Source organism: Lissotriton vulgaris, chromosome 5, assembly GCF_964263255.1.
Source record: "Lissotriton vulgaris chromosome 5, aLisVul1.2, whole genome shotgun sequence".
NCBI lineage: Eukaryota > Metazoa > Chordata > Amphibia > Caudata > Salamandridae > Lissotriton > Lissotriton vulgaris.
In genome coordinates, this window is record NC_141693.1 from 8,385,054 (window position 1) to 8,410,474 (window position 25,421).

General features: G+C 47.2%; 1 protein-coding gene across 1 annotated transcript in view; it reads right to left on the bottom strand.

Moving 5' to 3' along the window:
- Positions 1 to 3,294: 3,294 nt before the first annotated feature.
- Positions 3,295 to 25,421, bottom strand: part of LOC147709973 (SLA class II histocompatibility antigen, DQ haplotype C beta chain-like) — a 266,658-nt gene continuing 244,531 nt past the window's right edge. Inside the window, exons 3-6 of the mRNA XM_086920654.1 lie at positions 24,100 to 24,378; positions 13,302 to 13,415; positions 10,756 to 10,788; positions 3,295 to 4,767 (exon numbers count right to left, since the gene is read on the bottom strand). Coding sequence (XP_086776780.1) covers positions 4,745 to 4,767; positions 10,756 to 10,788; positions 13,302 to 13,415; positions 24,100 to 24,378 — 449 coding nt within the window. The 3' untranslated portion in view covers positions 3,295 to 4,744. The remainder of the gene's footprint in view (positions 4,768 to 10,755; positions 10,789 to 13,301; positions 13,416 to 24,099; positions 24,379 to 25,421) is intronic.

Here is a 25,421-nt window from a genome sequence, read left to right on the forward strand (position 1 = left end):
GACAAGGACTCAACACCCAGCCGTAAAGGAGGGTGTTGGGACAAGGGGTATGTGAATGTGAATGTGAATGTGAATAGGCTTTTCTAAAGCGCACTTACACTCCAGGGAGCATCTTGGCGCTAGACATCCCTGTCCCGACAGAGAGGAAAAAGGGAAGCTGCTTAGGTAGATCCTAAATATAGATCCTGGTCTATGGGAAGAAGGAGGTTTTAGATTAACGCTAAGCAGATTGAGTCTTCAATATTGGGTACATTGGTGCAATTGTTGGAAGAGCTTGCAGTGGATGAGCCATTGCCAGTGAAGAGGCCGAGCTACTCTGTGAAACAAGGGGAGACGAATGTGACTCACTGTCGCAAAGCAAGGTGGACGAGGAACTTGGATCCCTTGAATCCACAGAGCACATCTGGAAGAGACATGCAGTGTTCTCTATGCTGTCGGGAGCTTGACAAGAAGACATGTTGTGTGACCATCTGCCGAACCTTTCTTACTAATGTCAACCACAGTGACAATGCTGTGCAGACTGGTAAACCTCTGCCATGGTGTCCTGGGTATGAAAATGACAACATTTGTTTGAAAAAAGTTTTAGGACATTTACTGGAGCGAGTATCCCTAAAACGGAGACTGAACAACACATTTCAGGAGATGTGGCAGTAAAAGAAGGTCCCCTATGTTCGTCAGACCCAAAGTTGTCTGCAGAGCAGCAGTAAGTTCTTGTGACTCTAATATTTAAATACATTTATAACTTTTTATAGTTAAAGAACTTCGCCAGCCTGGGAAGGAATCAACTTAATTGAGGAGAAGGATGGCTACAAAAGCCTTTTAGTACTAAAAAGTGAAGTACTCTGCTGCTGATATGGAAGTGTGCAAAAGAACAAGTTACTTACCTTGGTAGTATAGTTTCTGATGGGTACTCCTTTTAACTGCACTGCAGATTCCTCCCCTTTAGAATGTTCCCCAAGCACCAGACTAGATCCAGAAACATTTCAGCAATGCTCTTGTGTGCTGCTCGGTGACACCGTGAGGCACCGCAGCATAAAAGCACCGCCCTTGCGGGCTGACGTCAGTTACTTGCTTGACTCTTATTGACATCTGAGTGTGTGGATAGACACAATCATTGATATCAGGGTGCAGATTCCATACTTGGGACTTTTTTAGGTGTTAGAAAGAGGCCACTCCACAGAACAGGGAGGTAGTAGATGGGTTTTGAATCTGCAGTTAGATAGAGCATCCACCAGAAAGAACATTATCGAAGGTAAATAAATTGTTCTACCTTTAGAATAGACACTAAAGCAGCACCTCTCAAAGGAGGAGGGTCTATGGAATGGGTTCAGACCAAAAAGACTTGCAGCACCGAATAGGCGAAATGTCCTTCGTGTTGAACGTAGCTGTCAAGGCAGTAGTGCTTCATGAACGTGGGAACAGATGCCCACGCTGCGGCCTGATAGATTTCAAGGACATGCACTCCACGTGCCAATGTAGAGGTAGCAGCCTTGATCCAGGTGTAATGAGCTCTCAGCCCTTCTGGAGGTTACTTTTAGGCCAGAGATAGTAGACCTTAACTCCTTAACTGTGGCGCAAATTCCGTCGCGGTGCAGGAGTTTTAATGAGTGGGCGGGGACGCGTCGGCTAACGGACGTGCGCAGCACTAGCCAGATAGTGATCGCGACGACCGTTGGCCGAAGCTCGCATGGAACAGGTTAATCCAATGGAATATCCACCAGTGACAGAATCCTCTTCTGCACTGCCTTCCTTTTCTTTATCCCGTAAAATCCCACAAAAAGCTGATCATCCACACGATGATCCTTCGTAAATGCGGGGTCAGGGAGTAAATCATTCCCATCCCAACCATCGTCATCTTTGGGTGATGGTAGGCTTTGATCAGAATCTAAGCCAAAAAGACAATAGAGCCTCTGAGGGTGAGTCTGAGGTAGAACAGGACTAGGATTATAATCAGGCTGCATGTCACGCCGGTGTTTAGCTTCAGTGTTATAATATTTGCACACATGTTAACAAAAGTCACAACAGCAGCACACAGGTAAACACCTTGGAGGACAGTAGTGTGCACACCCCTCCAATGAGCGTGGACACTTGTGATCACAACATAACTTGTAAAACGTTTCTGCCAGACCCTCAGCACACACGTATGACATGAAACACGCACTGATCCTGTCTGAACGGAAACATGGGCAGGCAGGTCACAACATGGTGCCGCGGTGGAAACAATACCTAAAGCAGGGGGTACAACCAGACCAATGCTGCAAGTTTATCGCAGCCACATTTAGAGTCGTTTTAAATATACCCTTTCTCAAGGCACTGAAACGGCTGCTGCTCTGTTACAGTACAGTGTGGGGGAGAGGGGGCTGCGACAAGAGCTCACATGTTGTGGGTGACTGCAAACAGACGAAACACATAAAGCCATCTTGCAGTGGCAAACAATGGAGGTGCGTGGCTACTGTTTACTTTCTCCAAGCAGAGCACTTTTTTTTGCACTCAATGATTTATGTGTGCAAGACGTCTGAGCCCCTGGTTGCAGGCTTCTCTGGAGAGGGAGGCTTGTGGATTCATGGTCCTCGTGGGGCTTGCGGAGGCGGCAGTGTTCGAGATTACAAACCCAAAATAACAGGCACAGGGGGTGGGTGTGCGGATACCTCGCAGGAAGGCGCAGCGAACAAGGGCCGCAGCAAGCTGTGGAGCTTCGCAAGTAAGCTACTGCCCGGCCGCCATCTTAGGAGGAATAACAAAAACAAACCTTGGCAAAAAAAAACAACAACCGCCCACCGCCGCAATGACGTTCACAAAGGGGCGGAGGGCGAAAAAATCCCACGAACGCCCACGAATCTGGTCCGAGAATTACGGACAGATGTCTCTTCCAATGGCTAGCCTCCATTTATGGAGCTAGCCAATGGAAGAGAGGGGCGGGACAAAGCCCCTTACTGGTAAACATAAGATTTCGCCTGCACGAGCACTGCTGCGCAGTGCTACACCAGGCGAAACCTAAAAAGGACCCAGGCAGTTGTAAATTACACTCGCTCAGAGCTGGAGTAAGTCCAGCACCACATATGGCCAATCACAGGTACTGCACCAGCCTCCCATAGAAAATTATGGAGGCAGGGACTTAAAATAAAACCCCATTGGAAATAATGTTAAAATAAATTAGAATTACAGCGAGCTTGCAGTTTTGGCAGCAAGCAAATGATCCATGTTTTCACTAGTGTCCTGTATTGGTGTGTTGAATGCGAAAAAGCTCACTGAAGTTCAGCCTTCCAGACAGACAAGTAATGATCAACACACAGACACAGACAAATGCCTTGTTTATTGAACAAACCAAACCCACCAGTTACATCACATTTATCATTGTAGCAAAAACCGATTAAAGGCTGAAATTACAACTTATCTAATCGTTAGAGGAATGAGAGGCATCTTAGTATAATCATTCCATAGTTGATTTTTGTGAACACACACCTATATGCAGATTTTAGTGGTCCAGTTCTACTTGCACACTAGACAGACCCCTGGTTGCCTTCGGGTGTCAAAGCAAGAAAGAGATTTGATTGGTTGGCGGCACACAGTATGTTAGCGATCAGTAGGCATATACATTAGCTGGAGTTACAATTCCGTCTTCATCACAAGCGCAGCGATACTTCTCTGTTCGTGGCTTTACACGTACACACATGTGCTTTTGACATTGACAATACCACTAAAGCAAAATGCTGCAAGCCAGGCTCCATCACCAACCCAAAGGGGATGCAAGCCAATCACCTACCTGCTCGACCCAAGAGGGAAACCAGGAATTTACAATAAATGTCACCTCAACATCTGGTGTCTTAGGGTACCTGACAAGAAACGCTGGTGGGGTGAATACAATATGAATTGATTGTTACAGAAAGTGCATTGGGGTATGTCACATGAACCTAGGGGGGAGGGAGATCAAATCTAAATGTACTACAGTAGAAAGCGGCCTCTGGAATCAGACGCAATGCACCATGGTAAGACGTCAAAATACAGATGGGTGTAAAACCGGAAGTACGCTGATAAAAGGGTCATTGACAAATATGCATGTAGCATTTTATGACAAGATGATGAAATATCTATTTATTAAAACAAATTAACATATGATTGAAGAGCGTCCTGTAGGGCGAATGCAGCAAACTCCAGGTTGTGCCACTCTTGGGACATCTGTAGGGAGAGTAAAACAAGGGAGGTGTAACAAAGAGAACTCTGGCAATCATTTCACGTTAAGGACACTTTGACTTTCAGACGGCCAGGCCCTGATGTTTACATCTGTCCCGGAAGTCCTGACGCTCAAACCTGAGATTTGGGAACATAGGCAGAGAGGCCTTCACTTAGCTCGTGCCAATTCAAGGGTCAAATGGCAAACTTTAAACAAGTAAATTAGATAAAATATTACAAGATGTTTTCCACTTCGAGCTTGAGTGGCCCCTGGTGCTCCACGGGTAGAGGCTCCTGTGCCCTGTTAGAATCAAGATGTGGGCAGTCTTGGGCACGTCTGCAGGATGGTGCAAAGCGTGTATCGGACCCCAGGTGACAGAGGAGGTGTCGGGGTAGGACATCAGCCCCGTAGGCTCTGTCTGAGGACTTTGAACATCACGCCGGCTGCAGTAGCAGAGAGTAAGGTGACCGTGAGTTATTCCATCGTGCCGCATGCTTCACCTGTGGTGGCAAAGATTGAGTTGTGGAGAAGTAGCGAGGGGGAGGAGTTTCAACAGCTGGCGGCCTGATGACGTCAATTATTCATGATATCCACTTCTGCAAGAAAAGAAAATAGGATGAGAGACATCATGTGAAAGGCGCCATGCAGTGATAGGCGCCCTCTCTAGGCGCTGAGTGTGCGGCACGCGAGGGTGGGCAGTGAAAGGTCAAAGGGGGCTTGTGAATGTGTGAGGTTGTATGTGTAGTAAAGGCGCCACCGCTGCAGCACACCCCAACGGACGCGGTATGAGAACACCCAGGGAGGGAAGCAGCCCTCCTTCCTGGGACACTGGGCCTCTGGGTTAAGGGCACGGGTTTGTATAGGAGGCGGAGCCTATGGCACCATTCAGTATGTAGAATATATTATGTATGTTTTAACAGAAGCCTGTCATTAACCCTCGTTAACCTGGATCTAAACAAAGGAATAGCCACGCGGCACCCACTATGTCAATCAATCAATCAATCATAACATTTGTATAGCGCGCTAGTCACCCGGAAGGGTCTCAAGGCGCTTGGGGGAGGGGGTCTGCTACTGCTCGAACAGCCAGGTCTTGAGTTGTCTCTTGAAGGCGAGGTGGTCCTGGGTCAGCCGAAGGTGGATGGGGAGGGAGTTCCATGTCTTGGCTGCCAGGTAGGAGAAGGATCTGCCTCCGGCGGTTGCTCTTCGGATGCGTGGTACGGCGGCGAGGGCGAGGCTAGTAGACCGTAGCTGGCGGGTGGGCGTGTAGAAGGTCAGGCGGTCGTTGAGGTACTTGGGGCCCAGGTCGTGGAGAGACTTGTGTGCGTGGGTGAGGAGCCTGAACGTGATCCTCTTGTTGACGGGGAGCAAGTGCAGGTCCCTCAGGTGGCCGGAGATGTGGCTGCGTCGGGGGATGTCCAGGATGAGTCGGGCGGAGGCGTTCTGGATGCGTTGGAGTCTTTTCTGTAGCTTGGCTGTGGTTCCGGCGTAGAGGGTGTTTCCATAGTCCAATCGGCTGGTGACGAGGGCCTGGGTGACCGTCTTCCTGGTTTCGGTTGGGATCCATCGGAAGATCTTGTGAAGCATGCGTAGGGTGTGGAAGCATGATGAGGAGACGGCGTTGACTTGTCTGGTCATCGAGAGGGAGGAGTCCAGGATGAAGCCCAGGTTGCGTGCGTGGTCTGTTAGCTTGGGAGCGGTGCCCAGGGCTGGGGGCCACCAGGAGTCGTCCCAGGCGGAGGGTGATGGTCCCAGGATGAGGACTTCCGTCTTGTTTGAGTTCAATTTCAGGCGGCTGTTCTTCATCCACACGGCGACGTCTTTCATCCCTTCGCGTAGGCTGGTGCTGGCGGTGTCGGGGTCTCTGGTGAGGGAGAGGATCAGCTGGGTGTCGTCGGCGTAGGAGATGATGTTGAGGTTGTGTTGGCGTTCGATGGCGGCAAGAGGTCTAATGTAGACGTTGAAGAGGGTGGGGCTGAGTGATGATCCTTGCGGAACGCCGCAGATGACTTCGGTGGCTTCGGAACGAAACGGGGGGAGGCGGACTCTCTGTGTTCTTCCGGCGAGGAACGAGACGATCCACTGCAGTGCCTTCTCTTGGATGCCGATGTTGCTGAGGCGCTTTATTAGGGTGCGGTGGCAGACAGTGTCGAACGCTGCGGAGAGGTCCAGGAGGATGAGTGCCGCTGTTTCCCCGTTGTCGAGCAGGGCTCGGATGTCGTCGGTTGCTGCGATGAGGGCGGTCTCGGTGCTGTGGTTGGTTCTGAAACCGGACTGCGAGGGGTCGAGGGATCCGTTCGTCTCGAGGAAGGCGGCAAGCTGTCTGTTGACGATCTTCTCGATGACTTTGGCAGGAAAAGGAAGGAGCGAGATGGGCCGGAAGTTTTTGAGGTCGGTGGGGTCCGCTGTTGGATGTGAGAGTGAAGGTGGCTGACTAGCCCGAAGGTGACAATTGTAATGCGTGTGACGATCTGGGCCAACTGGGAGATGGGATTTAAAGGGGCATCCATCGCTGTCAATCACCAGTAATAGGTGTTCTACAATCTTCGTGTCTTTGATGATGTCAGCTGAGGTTTTGAGATGTATTGTGACATCATTTGGCGAAAGGCCGCCGCTGGAAATAGCAATCTTGGGTGTCACCGCACGAAGACGGTACGAAGCTGAGGAAGGGGTGTGTGTTGAGGCTCGCCAGCGACAATAAATGCTACCTGCAAACCTCGATGCCGGGGACCTGGACGTACACATACTCATGCTGCCGGTGACATGTAAGTGCCAACATGAAGGCTGCCGGTGACATGTAAGTACTCCCCCGCAGGCTGCCGATGACATGTAAGTCATAACACGCAGGCTGCCGGATAACCTAGAAGTACCCACACCCTACCTACCGGGGACATGGAAGTAATCACACTCAAGCTACCGGGGACATGGAAGTACTCACACCCATGCTGCTGGTGACATGGAAGTACTCACACCCAGGCTGCCGGTGACCTGGATGTACCCACACCCAGGCTGCCGGTGACATGGAAGTACTCACACCCTGGCTGCCGGTGACCTGGAAGTACTCACACCCATGCTGCCGGTGACATGGAAGTACTCACACCCATGCTGCCGGTGACCTGGAAGTAATCACTCCCAGGCTGCCGGTGACATGGAAGTACTCACACCCAGGCTGCCGGAGACATGGAAGTACTCATAACCAGGCTGCCGGAGACATGGACGTACTCACACCAATGCTACTGGTGACATGGAAGTACTCACACCCATGCTGGCGGAGACATGGAAATACTCACACCCATGCTGCTGGTGACATGGAAGTACTCACACCCAGGCTGCCGGTGACATGGAAGTACTCACACTCATGCTGCCGGAGACTTGGAAATACTCACACCCAGGCTGCCAGAGACATGGAAGTACTCACACCCAGGCTGCCAGAGACATGGAGGTACTCACAACCAGCCTCGCCTTCATCCAAAGACATATGTCAGGAGCCAATCCAAAGCAAAACCCTATCAAAAACAGAATTTCTCCTCTTTGCACACAGCAGCAAGTCTGTCCACCTGCCATGCAGCTGGGCGGGTTCACACCTCAGCTCACCGCCAACGATAAAGGTCTCAAAATCTACCACTCTGCACTGAACTCTCTTCCAAGGCACACATTGCCAAGAAGAGCTAGGAACATGCACAAGCTCACACTGTTAAAGAGGGTAGAGCAGTGATCTTTGCACTCAGGAGTGGGACAACGCCTTATCCTCCATCATTGCCTCAACACTGGCATGCCACACTGAAGGGCCCGTACTACACCAGCATTATCCTGAAAAGGCAGACAAAGGCGAACATAACATTGAGGAACTAGTAATGACTCAGACTTAGGGTAACCTTACCTTCAAAGCCTGCTGTATCATCAGCAGAATACCAGAATATCTGACCCAAACACTACCCAGAGAATCAGCACAGCACGGGCAGGCTTGAGCCCAAGAAGTGTACAAAGCAGACAATCAGAGGTCAAGCCCTCACTCCAGGCTCAGGGACAACAACTTCTCTCCTCATCATAGGGCCTCAAGAACCTCCGGCTTTATGCCATCAACTCTTTCCCTTCCTGTCCTTATTGCCTCTCACTGTACATGGCCATAGAACATTCCCTTCCACGCCACAGGGGCTGCCAGGCCATAGGGGACTCAGGGGTCACAGTACTTAGGTGCCAATGCAAGCTCAGTGAAATTCCGGAAGGGTGGGGGCGAATCATCAAGGCTTACTCTTGGAGAAAGAGTTAGGTGTAGAAACTCAGACACATGTAACACATAAATATCATTGATCACTAGGGGTGTTGTAAAGTATGTGACGTTTCTTAAATCCCATCCCTTTGGTTAAGTCACAACAAATGAACATAAAGTCTGATGAGGAAAAATAACTGTCAGTCCCCAAAATGAGTTCCGGTGGGCCCCACCCAGAGGTGCAACTAGACTTGAACATCGGGCGGCCTAACACGCCCAGCCAGGGCTGGCCCTAGCACTGGTCCTACACGGTGCAACAGTCTTTTCATGCATGGTTAGTGATGGGCTTGCTTGAGTGAGTTTGCAGATTGAGCAGTGATGGGGACAGGTGAGTGAAGTGTCACATGAGTGCAGGGTGAGTAGTGTACTTGTGTGACTGCAGGGTGACATACAGGGTGAACAGCGCAAATGCGTTGTGAGTCCAGAGGGATCACTATGAGTGCAGGGTGAGCTTGAAAGTGAAGGACGAGAATGAGGAGTGTGTCTGGGAATGCACCCTGCATTGAGACAACACTTGAAGTAACTCAGCATGTTATTGACGGAGGCGTAGGGTTTAGGATACAAGTTAAACTGTTGCTATTATGGCATTCATCAGGGATCAAGGGTGGAGGAAATAAATAATGTGCTGATGCTGCAACAAACTTCCAGTCTTATGATTAAGGTTCTTTACATTGATGTCCCAGACGGTACAAAAATAGGCAGTTACCTAAAGCCTATTTTCAGCACTTATCTGTGTATATTTGGAACAGCAAATATAAATAGAAAGCATTTTTAATTGTGTTCTAGGACTGCCTGAATGGTCCATGACTGATAATTAAAGGGAACAAAGACAGAAAAGTTACATTACAAATGAATACATTCTATTTTGTTTATACTCCTATCATTGTCAAGACAAGGACTTTGCAGGCTCTTTAAACAACCAACAACAAATGTCTGGTATTTTTCTTTTGGGAACCCTACTTTATATTCTTTTTATGAAATGCATTCTCACACTACGGCAGTAAAAGTTAAATACAAATGTAAGGAATAGGGGGGTTGGAGTCAGTGGGTACTGGAACCAGAAAAAAGTAAGCCTTGTTAACCAGTTTACAAAGGTATGTAAATATGCAAATAGTTTATAAAAACCTGTGAAAACCAGGGCGTGCTGGAGATAAGGCTCCAGACACCGCCCAGCTGATCCCACAGCAGCTCGAGCTGCAGCAGCCCATGATGAGACACATGATGTGCGGATAGGGGACTGAAGCCCTTTCCACCCTATGGGAATTGCACGTCTGGCCCCACCTGTAGCCACTGGCTCAAATTAATTTTTATCCTTCCCTCACTTTCTGTCTCATGATGCAGGCAGTTCACCCACCGCTGGGCCATGTGTACCTGCAGGAGGCTGGTCTGAGAGCAGCTTGCCAGAGGTGTTTGGTTTGTATGCATGTGAGACTTTATTCATATGGTGGATAGTCATGTCTTGGTGGCACATCATGGTTAGAGTCTGAACCGGTCTCCAGCTGGAGAAGTTAACCACTTCCCACCCAGAACAGTCACCGGACATTCTACAGCTTGGTATGAGGTGAAATGTCATTCTCCTGGCCCAAAAGCCTTGAGTGTGTGTGTGGCGGGGTTAGGGGGTTTGGGGGGCAGTGTCATTTGCACCATTCGCCTGTAGGGGCGACAGGTAGAGTTGCGCTCTTCCATGCTTTTGAAGACCATGGAGATGGCATATATCCCCAAAGATTAAGGGCTGGGGTAGGAGGGAGTGATCTGAATTTCTTTAATCACCAGTACATTTCACTTTACATATTCACACATTTGTCTTGAGGAGGAGGCATCTCCCTGTACAGACCAGAGTAAGGGACAGTCCTCAAAGAAGGAAGATTATTTTGTGTTGAGTAAAAGATATGATGTGGTAGCAACTGCCTGTCTAGGGAGGGACTCCACATTAAAGAGCAAAGCCTTGGACATGGAAGGCAGATCAGCAGAAACCCTGGACAACTGCCAGAGAATTGTGCAATTCCTTCCTGACCAAGATAAAAAAAACCTTTGTAGGTAATTTAGAATGCAGAAGGACAGTAAAGACCTGTCTCCTTCCAACAGATGATGCAGGACTGCACTAACCAATCATCAAGATACAACCTGCCATGTGTATATATGTAGGTATGCATGCATATAGCCATATATGTAGAGGAAAAAAAGTTGTTGGCAAGGAACAGAGAGTTCATCAGAAGGATAAGAGCTCAAAGTACGTTTCTAAAAACATTAACGGAGAGGTATAGAGAGGTATAGTATCTTATATATACATATCATGCAAGTTCTATTTTACAATTACCTTCAGGCTGATAGCTGATGAACTGACGTGACCCTGTGGAAGAGAGAAAGAGAGAGATATATTTTGTGAAATCCCATTATCACTCACTCTGGGTTCGGCCACTGGCTGACTCCTTGTTCAGGCTCCTGGCACATCATGATCCCTCATCCAGGAGCTTGCCAGTTCATTAACCATCTGGGTAATCCCTCGCTCGGGGCCCTGTCTCTGAATGATTCCTGCACTAAGGCTCCAGCTCTGTCACTAAAAGAACCCTCCCTAAGTCAAACATTACTAGACAATCCCTCACTTGGGTCATATCACTGTATGATCACTCGGTTAGGGCCCTGTCACTGTATGGCCACTCGCTTAGGGTCTTGTCATTGTACAATGCCTCGCCTAGAGACCTGAGAAGCAACAAACAATATCTCAACTGGTATTATTTTGGAAGGCGATTAAACATGTATGCATCAAGCATTACATGAACAGAAACAAGGAGACTCAACAAGTAGTTTTTAGGAAACGTGCTCATGGCATCGTATAATTAGAGAAAATAAAATATACAGTTGTAGCAGCACTGTATGTAAACAAATATAAAACAACCCTCAATTGGACTTGGTGCTCTAGATGTGTAGGTGACACAAGAAGTGGCGACGCAAGTGACAATTGTGATCAGCAAGAACGGCGCATGGTGACAAGGCGCTGAAATATATACAGTGTATCCAATAAAACAATGTGGTTCAAGACAATGGTTTGTAATGGATTTGACAGGTGGATTAGCAGAGCCACATTAGGACATGCGCCTTCAATTGTGCTGAACGGTCGACAACGTTTCGATCCTCTTTGGTCAGGATCATCTTCAGGACCGGGTTGTCATTAAAAGCGGTCTTAAAAGCGTTACCCAGTTTTTTCCACTCTGTATGATCCCTCGCTTAGGGTCCTGTCACTGTATGTGCCCTCACTAGGGTCATGTGACTGCATGTTCCCTCCCTTAGGTTCCTGTCACTGTATCATCCCTCGCATAAGGTCTTGCCACTGCATAGTGTCTCGTGTGGGGTCTTGTCACTGTATGTTTCCTCACTTAGGGACCTGTCACTGTATGTTCCCTCACTAGGGTCATGTGACTGTATGATCACTTGCTTTGGGTCATATGAATGTATGTTTCCTCGCTTCGGGTCCTGTCACTGAATGTTCCCTCACTTAGGGTCATGAGGCTGTATGTTCCCTCCCATAGGTTCCTGCCACTGTATGATCACTTGCTTTGGGTCATATGACTGTATGTTCCCTCGCTTACGGTCCTGTCACTGTATGTTCCCTCACCAGGGTCATGTTTCTGCATGTTCCCTCTCTTAGGTTCCTGTCACTGTATGTCCCCTCACTAGGATCATGTGACCGTATGATCATTTGCTTTGGGTCATTTGAATGTATGTTTCCTCGCTTTGGGTCCAGTCACTGAATGTTCCCTGACTTAGGGTCATGAGGCTGTATGTTCCCTCGCTTAGGGACCTGTCACTCTATGTTCCCTCACTAGGATCATGTGACTGCATGTTTCCTCCCTTAGGTTCCTTTCACTGTAGGATTACTTGCTTTGGGTCGTATGACTGTATGTTTCCTCGCTTCGGGTCCTGTCACTGTATGTTCCCTCGCTTACGGTCCTGTCACTGTATGTTCCCTCACCAGGGTCATGTTTCTGCATGTTCCCTCTCTTAGGTTCCTGTCACTGTATGTCCCCTCACTAGGATCATGTGACCGTATGATCACTTGCTTTGGGTCATTTGAATGTATGTTTCCTCGCTTTGGGTCCAGTCACTGAATGTTCCCTGACTTAGGGTCATGAGGCTGTATGTTCCCTCGCTTAGGGACCTGTCACTCTATGTTCCCTCACTAGGGTCATGTGACTGCATGTTTCCTCACTTAGGTTCCTGTCACTGTAGGATTACTTGCTTTGGGTCGTATGACTGTATGTTTCCTCGCTTCAGGTCCTGTCATTGAATGTTCCCTCGCTTAGGGTCCTGTCACTGAATGTTCCCTCGTTTAGGGCTCTGCCACTGTATGGCCACTCGCTTAGGGTCTTGTCATTGTATAATGCCTCACCTAGAGACCTGTCCCTGTTTAATCCCTTGCTTAGGGTCCCTACACTGTATGATGCCTCATTCCGCATCTTGTAATTAGACGGTTCCTCACTGTGTCCCCTGGACTAAGGCCCATCCCTTGAGGATGGACTGCATAGGGTCATATCCATGTTTTATCAGTCACTGGGGGACCTGCTCCATCACAAGACAGTCACTTAATCAGTGTAGTATCACTAGAGGATCCTATCACTACCCCTCCCTGTTACTGTCTGTCCCTGTAACTAACCCTCTCTGTTACAAGCCCCCTCTTACTGTCCCTCGCTGCTACTATCCCTCCCTGCTACTACCCCTCCCTGTAACTGCTTCTCCCTGTCAATACCCTTCCTTTTTGCTACCCCTCACTGTGTCCATCTGAATCCCTTGCAGTTACTATCCATCACTATATCCTTCACAGGCCATCAATGTTACCTTCCCTCAGTGTCCCTCATATTCCCTCACCTTTTTTGTTCTTCAGGTAGATGATGAGCCCAACTGTGATGAAGATCCCTCCGAGCACGAAGCCGACGACCCCCGTCATCATCTTGCTTCTGGCAGATTCCGAGGTCTCGAGCTCTGTGTGAGAGAGTTCAACAGGGGTCAAGGTCACTCAGGAGGTCACTTAAGGGCTAGTGACATTCAGGAAATCACTCAGGGTTAGACACACTAAGGGCTTTGGTCAATCGCTCACTTATGGGTTAGGGACACTCAGGAGCTCACTTAGGGGCATTATGTATGTATGCATGTATGTGATATTTCTATAGCACAAGCTTAGCCAAAAAGCAATGGAGTGTTGTATATGGTCAAAGACGAGCATAAAGTCAATGTTTAATAGGAAAGCAAGCTGGATTGTGGACGGTTAATGCATTGTGATGTAGTGTTCTTTAAAGAGGGGAGTCTTCAACTCTTTCATAAATTGGAGCAGTGTTGGAGTGGTACAGGGCACACCATATGTGCTCTACATGAAATAAGCAAGGGTGATGTGTCCAGTGTACAACTGCTAAAATAAGATGCCTCCCCTCCTTGGACTCATCTCTACACACAAAACAAGGGAAATGACTCCCATAAACCGCCTTTGGATCATCCATGATAAAAACCTTCCGCAGACTCCAAAATGTGTCCCCATCTCAGCTGATTTCAATGAATCGCCCACTGGAAGGCTTCTAGCTCAGTCGCCATGGTAAATAAAAAAATGAAGAAATGTCTTTGAAAGCTGCAGCAAATTGCAGCGGAAGGGCTTTGCAAAAAAAAAACAACGGTGGTGGCAGTGGGGGTGGGGATCTCGATTAGAAACTGACGAGCAAGATATTAAAAAATAAATAAATTAAAAGGAGAGGAATGGAATAGCTGTGGCAGGAGGACCCAGCAATTCTGAGAACTTAAGAGTGGATTTGACTGGAAAGTGGTACACGAGAGAGAGGATAAAGTAGCTCCCTGAATCCAAGCAGTGTAAGGACACAAGTCATGCAATTAGAATACAGTAAAGAAGAAGAAATGCTCCAGAGGCGAGATATATAGTAAAAATAGGAAATGAAGCCACCACATTGGATACGGGGAATGAGATTAACAAGAAAGATATCCAATTAAGAACAGAGAGCTGAAGCAAACCCTTCTATGTGTATAATGCATTAGAGATAATAGTTCTTTGACAAGAGACAGTTAAAGCTGTCTGTAGGGGAGATCTAAAGCAGATTGCTTTCTTCATAGGTGCATGTTTGAGATGGAAAGAACTGTGTTTGACAGAAAAGGTGATGAGCCAGCCTTCTTTTCCCATGTAAAATAGTCCCTCATGCATATCAATATAAGTATTTCCTAGGAAGTGGAATGATAAGCCAAACTACCAATAACATGACAGTGAAACCTATCCAATATGTGATTGACGGTCTCAAAACAATGGCTTAGACCGGGCTCGTGGGGGGGGGGGGGGGGGGGGGGGGGGGTGACTGACCGAAACAAGTTGATGGTTGTCTACGGTATGTATACTTTTTTACATACAGCTGTGTTGTCAAGCCAGATTTCATAAAGGAAGTTGTGAAGGCAAGTAGAAAGAGAGGAGAGAGGAACAGGCAGAAGGGATGTAGGGAGAAAGACTGAAAAGTGATAAAGACAAAAGGGAGAACAAAAAAGGCAGAAGGAAGAATAATGTGCAGAAAAGAAAGGGTCCTTTGTAGATATGGAGGCAAGAGATTGGGTAGGGGGACCCAAGTGTTAGAGCCAGAAGGGTAAGGGAGAGCTTCCACTTTGCATTTTCACATCAGATCTGTGGCAGTATCTGATTATGTAGGGGCCTAGAAGACATTTGGCTGCAGCATGAGGTAGGGGTCTGGGAGGTAGAAGATACCAGTTGTAGCTGAGGCTGATTTAGGGTCCAATTTATTTGATGGAGGATGGAGTAATCTCTGTTGGTTTGGCAGAGGGCATTCCGTCCGCCAGGCCACGACAAATCCACCTGCCAAATTTATAAATGACCGCCAAGTTTGCGATCATTTATAATGCATCGATAGGAACCACCGTGATGGCAGTTCTTGTCAATGCATTTTCCTGTTCGTTGCAGAGCTCCATCAGAGGGAAGGAGCCCTGTACCTTACCAGCAGGGTTTTCCTGGCGGTGATGGGCAGTAAAAACTGAGCTGTAATTCTGGCCATCTACATTGGGTGGGCGGAATGAAAGGTCAGCCTGCGACGGTCCTTACTCGACAGGGCCATCGGAGGGGATTAATCATGACGGAGACGGAGTCGTATCTGCTGTGATTAACCCTAAGGTCCGCCCACATATAATTCTTACTGGTAAGGATACTCCGTCGCCATTGTGACAGAGTATCCTTACCACCAAGAATTAGATTGGGCCCTTAGTTTTGAGAAGGAGGTGATGAAAAGCAATAGGGCAGACGTTATGGTGACCTTGGCTTGTTTGTGACCGTGGAGCAGGGTGTGGGAAGCTAGAGCAACATAGGTGTTGAAGTTAGCAGCAGGGGAGGCCACAGACCATGGGCAGGCTGGTAGGAAGGAAGGTGGATGTGAAAGTAAGAGAGCACCAGGCACGAAGAGAGCTGTCACACCTGACAAGTGTTTGCAGGCCACTGGGGGATGTCAGTGTTTCTTAATAGCGTGAATGGGAGCAGCAGGCAGACACTTATGCGCACAGTAGCAGGGCAGAGGACAGTGGGAAGGGATGATATCTAGTGCGGCCAGAAAGGATCTGAGGGTGCAGTTTTGGTCTTCTGCGCGCTGACATGTAAATGCACGGCTATGGGCTTCTGGGCAGAACTTTGGGCACTGCCCCTCATTCATTTACAAATTAAGCACTGGTGAAAGGTTGAAGCTGCTAGTAGTTCAGTGCAGCTCATGACACTGGTGTGAATCGACAGATTGGTATGGTTAACCTCACACTAGCAGCATAAATATATATATATATATGTATTTGTTTTGACGATACGTACATGTTATACAGATGTGTGGAGCGCATTATCACCTGGGGGGGTATTCTGGTGCTGAGCAGGTGTGATCCTAGCCAAGCCTAGGGCCTGGTGGAACTACTAAAAAAAGCCAGATCTTCAGCTTCTTGAGGGATTCAAGTAGTGAGAAGGAGGCTCTTATTTGTAGCGGTGCGTCACTCATTTCATGCTTTAGCAGCTATTTAGGAGAAGGCTTATCCACCGGAGCTAGTTTTCTGTACTTGTGGGATGTATGTGAATAGGAGTCTGAACGAACAGAGGTGTCTGGAAGGTTTGTGAAAGCAGATGTGATTGTTGAGGTATGCTGGGCCAGTGTCACGTAGTGCCAGTGAACTGCTTCCCTTCCAGCACAGCTCCGCCTGGTATCCACTGCTGCCGACCCTTGCGGGTCTGATAGTTCGAGCCCCTCCCTGATGGTCCAGTGGGGAGCCTCTCTGCTCTGCTGCTGCTCTGCCTTCTGTCTCTATGCTTTCTGACATTTTTCTCCTCTGATCTCTTTTTGCCTTCCTTTCTTCTTTTCTGCTTTTTGTCAGTTTCTTTCACTTTGTCACTCTCACTTTTTTGTGCCTTTTTTCTCCATGTCCTTTCTTCTGCTCATCCCCCGTGGCGCCACTCAACTACGGCACCACATTCTCACCTCCCAGCTAACTAGCCCTCTCCCTAACTCTACTTAATAGCAGCTGCTTTGCTGTTGTGCCGCTGGCATGCCAAAGGCGCATCCTGTCTGTGCCTGGACCACACCCAGTGCCACGGACCCTGGTCCTCAGACCATCAACCACTACGAAGCCAGCACCCTCCACACCCTCAACACTGGGCCCCACTCCGCCTGCCACCTTGCGTCCCCAAAGAACACTCAAGGCCTGTTCACCTGCCTCACCTGCAACTACAGCTTCGCCAGACTCTACACATCAGACCCACCGACTGCAGGACCCTTAAGAACCGGACCCGATCACCTCAGTTGCATCCTACTCAACACCCGCTCCCTCAAAAGACACTCCGTGGAGATCTGGTACCTGCTCGACTCCTTCTGCAACGACATCACCGTCTTCACAGATACCTGGATGAACTCCAGCTCAGCCTTGGACATCGCAACCACCATCCCCAATGGATACAAAATCATCCATGAGGACCTTGTTAGCCGACAGGGAGGAGGCATCGCCACAGTACACAATGACACTCTGCCTCACAACCAGCTTTGATGAACACTCACCTGACATGGATCACCTCCACTTCCATATCCAGACCAACCCTAACGCCACCCGCCACGGCACACTTGTCTCCAGACCAGCCACTCCCCTTTTCAGTGAAGCCATAACTGACCTAATTGCTCACCATGCTCTCGCCTCCACATACTACATCCTCCTCAGCGACCTCAATTTGCTCCTGGACAACCTCGAAGACCATAACACCTCATCCCTACTGGAGAACCCCGCCACCATCTGACTCAAACAACTGATAACAATGCTAACCCACTCAGCAGGACACACGCTCGACCACATCTTCTCCGCAATCAACCACATCTCTGTCAGCCACACTGGACCGACCAACACTGCATCCACTTCTCCACGAAACCCACCGTACGCCACCACACCCACTGCAATTCTCGCAGAAGCTGGAATAAGGTCACCAATAACCAGCTCACCACCTCCTTCAGCAAGATCCCACCACAGACGCCAACACCCCAGCACACAACTTCCACCGCTGGATCTTCGACTACACCAATACACTGGCTCACCTAAGGACACCCTCAGGCAAATAGCCCTCCAAGAAAGCCAACTGGTACTCCCCACCCTCCAAGAGTCCAGGCGCACCTGAAGAGCCTTGAAAAAAGATGAAGGAACAGCAAGATCATGGCAGACAAAGCAGCCGTCAAATCTGCCATCACTGCACACCACCACCTCATCAGAACATTAAAGAAAGCAGCAGTTGAGGACCATATCAATGCCAATGCACACAACAGCAAAGAACTCCTTGCTGTGGTCAAAGAATCAGTGAAATCCAGCACAGAGACAGCAGACATCCTCCCACTCAAGACCTCTGCGATAGCCTTACCACCTACTTCCACCACAAGATTAAGGAGATCTACGACAGCTTTGCAACCCAAGACTAATCCACCTCCTGCAACCACCACACTTAATGGCTCCAGCCCCCAGCAGACCTTGAGCAACTGGACTACCTTCACCTCTGATGACAACTTCAGGATCATGATAAGCATCCGCTATGGAGCCCTATTCGACCCCTGCCCTCACCACAACTCACCACAACTTCAACAGAGCCGGCACCTCCATCGCACCCCAACTCTGATGCACCATCAACTGCTCCATCGAATCTGCAACCTTCCCGGAAGACTAGAAGCACACAGAGATCAACCCCCTGCTGAAGAAACCTTCTGCCGACCAGGCGGACCTCAAGCTCTACAATCCCTTCTCTCTGCTCTCCCACACAGCCAAAGTCATTGAGAAAGCCATCAACGCCTAACTCTCTGAGTTCATTGAAATGAACAACATCCTGGACCTCTCCCTCAGGCTTTAGAAGCAACCACAGCACTGAGACTGCTCTCCTCACTGCTACAGTTGACATCCACAACCTTTGCGATAGAGGCAAGACCACAGCACTTATCCATTGGACCTCTCAGCCACCTTCAACACCATCTCCCACCACACTCTCTGAGCAAGACTCCTCCACGACGGCATCCCTGGCAAAGCCTTAGAATGGATCTGCTCCTTCCTCACTGGCCGAACGCAGAGAGCCAGACTTCCACAGTTCAACTCAAAACCCACAGTGATCAGCTGAGAAGTGCCTCAGGGATCATCCTTGAGCCCCAACCTCTTCAATATCTACATGGCCCCGCTTGCAGCCATCGTCAGAAGCCACAAACGCAACATCTTCTCCTACACCGATGACACCCAGCTGATTCTCTCCCTCACAGACGAACCCCTAATTACCAAGAGCAACTCCCAAGATGGGATGAAGGCAGTCACCATCTGGATGAAAGAAAGCTGCCTTAAACTTAACTCAGACAAGACCGAAGTCTTCAACCTGAGGCGACTCATGGCTTGCAGCACTTGGCATCCCCTCCACAGACCATCGAGGAAGCCTCTGCATCTTCCTGGATTCCTCGCTCTCAATGAACCGTCAAATAAACGCAGTTTTATCCTCCTGCTTTCCTTTAACATGCTATGCCTCCTTCGTAAGTTCTTCAAGTGGATCCCCACCTAGTCCAGGAAAACGGTCTCCAGCAGCAGACTCGACTACGGTAACGCACTCTACATGGGCACTACCCAGAAACTAAAAAAATACTGCAGACCATCCAGAACACCTCTGCTAGACTTAACCTAAACATCTCATGCCACAAACACAACCACAACCTGAGAGACCTTCACTGGCTACCTGTCAACAAGAGAATCACCTTCAAGCTTCTCACACACTCCTACAACGCCCTCCACAACGCAAGAACTGCATACCTTAACCACCGCCTCTCCTTCTATTCTCCCACCAGACATCTCGGCTCCACCCAACTGGCCCTGGTCACCATCCCATGGATCTGCCAGACCACGGCAGGAGGAAGATCTTTCTCCTAGCTCGCAGTGAAGACCTGGAAGACCCTGCCTCTGCACCTCAGGCAATCACCATCACTGCCGCAATTCAGGAAAGACCTCAAGACCTGGCTCCTCGACTGAACTGCAGATCCCCCCACCCCCACCCAGCACGTTAAGACCCTCATGGGTGAGTAGTCACACTTTATAAGATCACTGATTGATTGATATATCATGTAAGGGTGGTCCTAATGGTGAGCTTTAAAACTGCAGTGCGCGTGAAGATGACGTAGAATAAGTACACACAAAATGTCAAGGAAAACAATCAAAAGCTTGCTTTACAATGATGGATACTAAATTTACATTGGCAAATAGTTGACTCAGTGTTTATGCCCGTTCATCATTGTAGTTAATCAAACATTAAAATAGGTAGGAGTCAAGGTTTTAAACATTGAAGATGATTTTTGATTGGTTCTTCATCAGGGCAAAAGGAAGGGAAACAGCATAGATAAAAAAAAATGTGTCGGAAGTCGTGTGTCTATGTGAAGGGAGACAAAAACTATCAATGTACACAAATATTACCACTTACCTAATTTGCTAAGTGAATGATGCATGCCTTGTCCTCAAAAGGCAACAGATAGATATCCTCTATGCCAGCTGGTCAAGGAATGTTATACTACAAGGTATATTAAGACTAAAGTCACTTATTGGTTAAGCAAGACAGCTCTGAGGCAACGGTGATCTAGAGGATTACTCACCAATGAATGGGTAAGTATCTGTTTGCCAAGGTACATTGAGTATGCATCATGATCAATATATCAAGAGGCACAAGGCAAGGTTGCCCGTGTTCACCAATCTTATTCGCCCTATACATAAATTCCCTTCTCTTAAAACTCCTGGAAAATCAAATAATTACACCTGTTATAACTGGTCAATATGAAACCAAGGTTTTGGCATATGCCGACGACATTGCCATATTCACACCTGATCCCATAGAATCAATGACAGAAATAGAAAACTTAACAACTACATATGGACATTACTCGGGATATTCCTTAAATAAAGGGAAGACAATCTTGCTCTGTACAGATAATACGGTGTGTTCAGACTATAGGAGAGCTAATATAGCTACATACCTGGGCGTTAGCATGTGTCCCGATGTTAAACTTATTCCAAAAATTAACTACGAGCCATTATTGAACCATATCAAGAAAGATCTGGACCGTGTAAACAACTTACAACTTTCAATCATTGGCAGGGGTAATTTCTTAAAAATGAATGTCCTCCCAAGAGCACTATACCTCTTTCGAGCTATTCCACTGATTCTTGAAGAGAATATCTTAAAAACTCTTGAATCTCTCATGTCAAAGTTCATGTGGCAGCAGGGCAAAATTGGGAGGTCCCTTAAATTTCTTTCACTCCCTCAAAATAGGGAAGGATTAGCGATCCCAAATATGCTATTCTACTTTTGGGCCTCATCTCTTCAACAAATGAGTCCGCTCCAATACTCTATCCCCGCTTCAGATGACAGCGAAGCCATACTGATTCCGTCAATCTACGAGCTAGCACTAGGGCAGAGAGCTAAGGGTCTTTTTTTGAGGCAAGTGGAAAAAAACTAGTATAAAAAGACTAAATTTAAAACTATCTCCAATGCATGGCGAATATGGACTAAAATGACAAAATATATGCAGATACCAATAAAAAATAGATATACCCCTCTTTGGCACTCTAATCTATTTTTGGGTCTTGGGTTTGATGTCATATCAAAAAAATTGGAATCGATAGGAATTAATACTATCGGGGATTTTTTGGTGAAAAACTACGAAACTACCTTTATAGATCTACAGACAAAATATCAATTGTCTAACGCCGACTACATTAAATTTGTCCAAGTATATACCATACTTAAATCTAAAGCACCCTGTCTCTGCACGGGAACAATTAATATCGTCGAGGTTATAGCCAGAAAAACAACCAGAATCGGCTCAATCTATGGCTGTTTTAAGGCAAAACTCCAAGACGATTTAGAAAAAACGGAAGTTACCTAGGCAGACAAACTCGCAAATCCTGATATTGATATCGATAGAACCCTGGAACTAACGGATTGTCTTCTCTTGTCATCTAGCCTTAAAGCTCAGATGTATAAAACTATCTTCAATCTCTATTACACTCCAGCAAAGCTATTTGCCTGGGGTCAGAGAGAGAACGATCACTGTCCTAGATGCTCATTCGGCCCAGCAACACTAATCCACATGTTTAGCGAATGTAGAGAACTAACTCTTTTTAAAAGAATGATATCTGATTTCTGGGATGAGGTGTTTGGTTACAAAGTTCCTGATTCTCCTACATTAAATGTGCTCGGATACGATAATTCACTTAATTTAAAACCAAACGAGGAAGCACTCTTATTTATCAGTACCGCGATCTTTAGAATTATATTGGCTTCAAGGTGGAAAGACAATGAGCCTCCAACCTTTCAAATGTGGCTCGCACGTCTACTCGCGATCTTTAATCTCGAGAATGCTATTTATGCCACTAGAGGACCCAAAGCCGCTAAGCGTGGAGAGGCGATATGGCTGCCCCTAATAAGGTGGAAGAATGGGGTTTAAGCATATATATATTCAAATTGCTTACTGGTATGGTGTTTCTTTCAATGTATACTTTGTGTATTTATTTTGTTTTTCTTTTTTTATCTTCTCTTTTTTCTTTTTTCTTTATCATTGATTATCTGACAATCTGAATATGTACTCTATATTAAGACTGCATTTCTGTTCTTTCTGTTCTTTTTTTTCTTGTTTCCTGGCTCTAAAAATAAAAATATATTAAAAAAAGAGTATGCATCATTGTATAGCAAGCTTTAGTCTGTTTTCCTTGATTGCTTTTGTGTACCTGTCCTGCATTACCTTACCCTGTACTCCACCAGTATCGCTCACGTGTCCTGCATCACCTTCATTTTCACAAGTGCTATATCAGTATGGCTCACCATTAGGAACACCCCTATGTGATACATGAAGTCTTGTATGAAAAAAAATAGACTCCGTCAATCCATAATATTGGTAGGTAGGGTACTTGTTTTTTGTAATTTTGATGAATACAACTTCTTCCCTCCATCGATTGGATATTTAAGGGACTCTTTTTTAAGCCTTTTATTGAGTTACAATTCTTTATATAAGTGCTTCCAACAGAATCAACATGTGGTTTCACTTGGTATCAAGGCAGAGAGACATTTTGTTCCTCTGACACACATTGGTAGTATCAGCTATTTTGGGTTAGTGTCATTTCTCACGGCCCAGTGGTACGCCATGATTTTGACCCAGCTTTCTGGTGAATGGGAGATCTGCACGTGCACTAGTGGGAATTATGGTTCCTGTTCAGGTGCCTAGTCTTGACCAAAGATGGCCCTCGAAGTTCTGATGCTGGCATCTTGCAAATGGTGTGTAATTATGATCCATGTTTAGAGGCACAATACCGCTTCTTCTACCCTTCCTTCTTGTCTCAGATTTCCCTCCAGACTCCAATCTTTATTCTATTTGTTCTGCACATTATCGCACACATTTTGCTTTAGCGTGTTAGCTTCATGCCTCGTTTCACCTTTCACGAAGCGCTCAATGCCACACTCCAGCCTTCAGTCTGCTCGCTCAATACCTCACCACTCCAGTGTTGAACCTGCAACCCTCACATCTCATTTGGATATTTGATCTTGCATCAATTACAGCTTCCAGCCAGCTTCCTTTGCACCTCACTGCTCTGTACAACTCACACACAACTTGTTGGAGAATCAGTGTCAACAGTGTCAATTGCAGGATCTTGGGTATGTTTTGCTACTACGTGTTAGAACATTAAATGTACACAGGAATAAGTACTGTGGGGCTTATTTACCAGCCCTTGCGTCACTTTTGCGCCTACAGATGCGTCAGAAAAACTGACGTATCAGTAACTCCTTGTAACATGATGCGTCATGTTGCAAATAAGACACATCATTGGTGTCGCAAGGAGGGTGCAATGAAAAGTGACGCATCACTGCTTTCTCTCAGTGATGTGTCACTTTTAATAAATGAGGCCCAGTGTGTGAAAGAGAAGCGCATCGTCTCGAGGGTACTGTGAGGCACAACACCCCTTAGGATACTTCACACATGTAGAGAGATGCTCCTGGGGTACACAGACAAATAAGTACCCTACTAAAGGCAAGGGAGGGTGACCTCGAGCACCCACACAGCAGGCGCACAAAGAAAGAGACACAACAACAAATGAGACATTGACGGATACTTACTCCACTTCGCGTGGTAGGGCGTCACCAGGCTGGCGTGCTCCACCACGCAGACGAAGCGGTCTCCTTTCTGGATGTCGGTCTCAAGAATCACCATAATCTGCCCCGTCCAGTCCCCATTATACAACAGCTCTGAAGACACCACGCCCGGGTCCTGCTGCCCATTCTTGAACCAGTGGACGGTGATGTCATAGGGGTAGAAACCATTCACATTGCAGGTCAGCTGGTGTGGTTTTTTAGGGTCCTCGGTTTTTGACACGGACACTCTTACTAATGGCTTCACTGCGAGAGAGAAAGATCAGAGGGACAGGAGGAAGTTAAGACAATCACCAATAACCATAAAAAGCATGACCTCTGGAAGAACTGTTCCAGGGATTAATGTGGCAGCAATATTATGTATCACACAGGAGATTGTAGAAGGAAACTAGTATCAGGAAAAATAAACACAAAATGGAAAACATAAATTCATGACTTCTCAGCATCACTCACTTCTGCACAACTGGATCAGGGCAAAAGCTGCTCTTAGAAAGTAACAGAATTCAAAAGAAATAGTTATAATTTACATAACTCACAATTGTCAAAACATCAGTACAATATAGTATATAAAGACAAATGTTGCTTTAACATCCCAGAAAATATGTACTACGTTGACAAAAACTCTTCTTTGCAGCCCTAAATGGATGAAGATGACCCAACCCCATTAGTTACTGCAAAAGTATTCTTGACTCTGCACCTTCGGAATATTTTCATTGAGGCACTTGACATAAAATTTCAGCTGCAGGGGATTGGAGGAGTCCGCGGGGCCTCAGTAGGACTCAGGGATGGGGTCCCCGGACACTATTTCTTTCTGAGGAACCTCCACTTGATCGCAGCATTATTTATTTATTATTTGGACCAGGAAGAGGTCCCTCTGGGGCTCACCCACAAGGGCTAAGGAGTCAGAGTATCCCTATCCTGACCCCTTATATTATTTTGAAATATTGTCCGACAGGGGACTAAGGGGCTCATCTATGTCTTGGGAAACACCCCACCGTTCCACCAAGGCGGTGGAGTAAACACCTCCATCCCCATGACGGAGGGACTGCTCACCAAGCTGGCGGTCATTTATAAGGCATTGGCAGGAAACGCCGTCACAGAGGATCCAGTCAATGCAATGTGCTGTTTGGTGCAGGACTGCGTCAGCATGAGTCAACCCTGCACCAAACAGTTTAGTTTTTTTATTTTACCCTCACCATTAGAGTTATCTCCCATGGCAGAGGGAGCATTATTTGATTTTTACTGTACCTCACTGCCATGGTGATGGTTTACCTGGCGGTGATGGACAG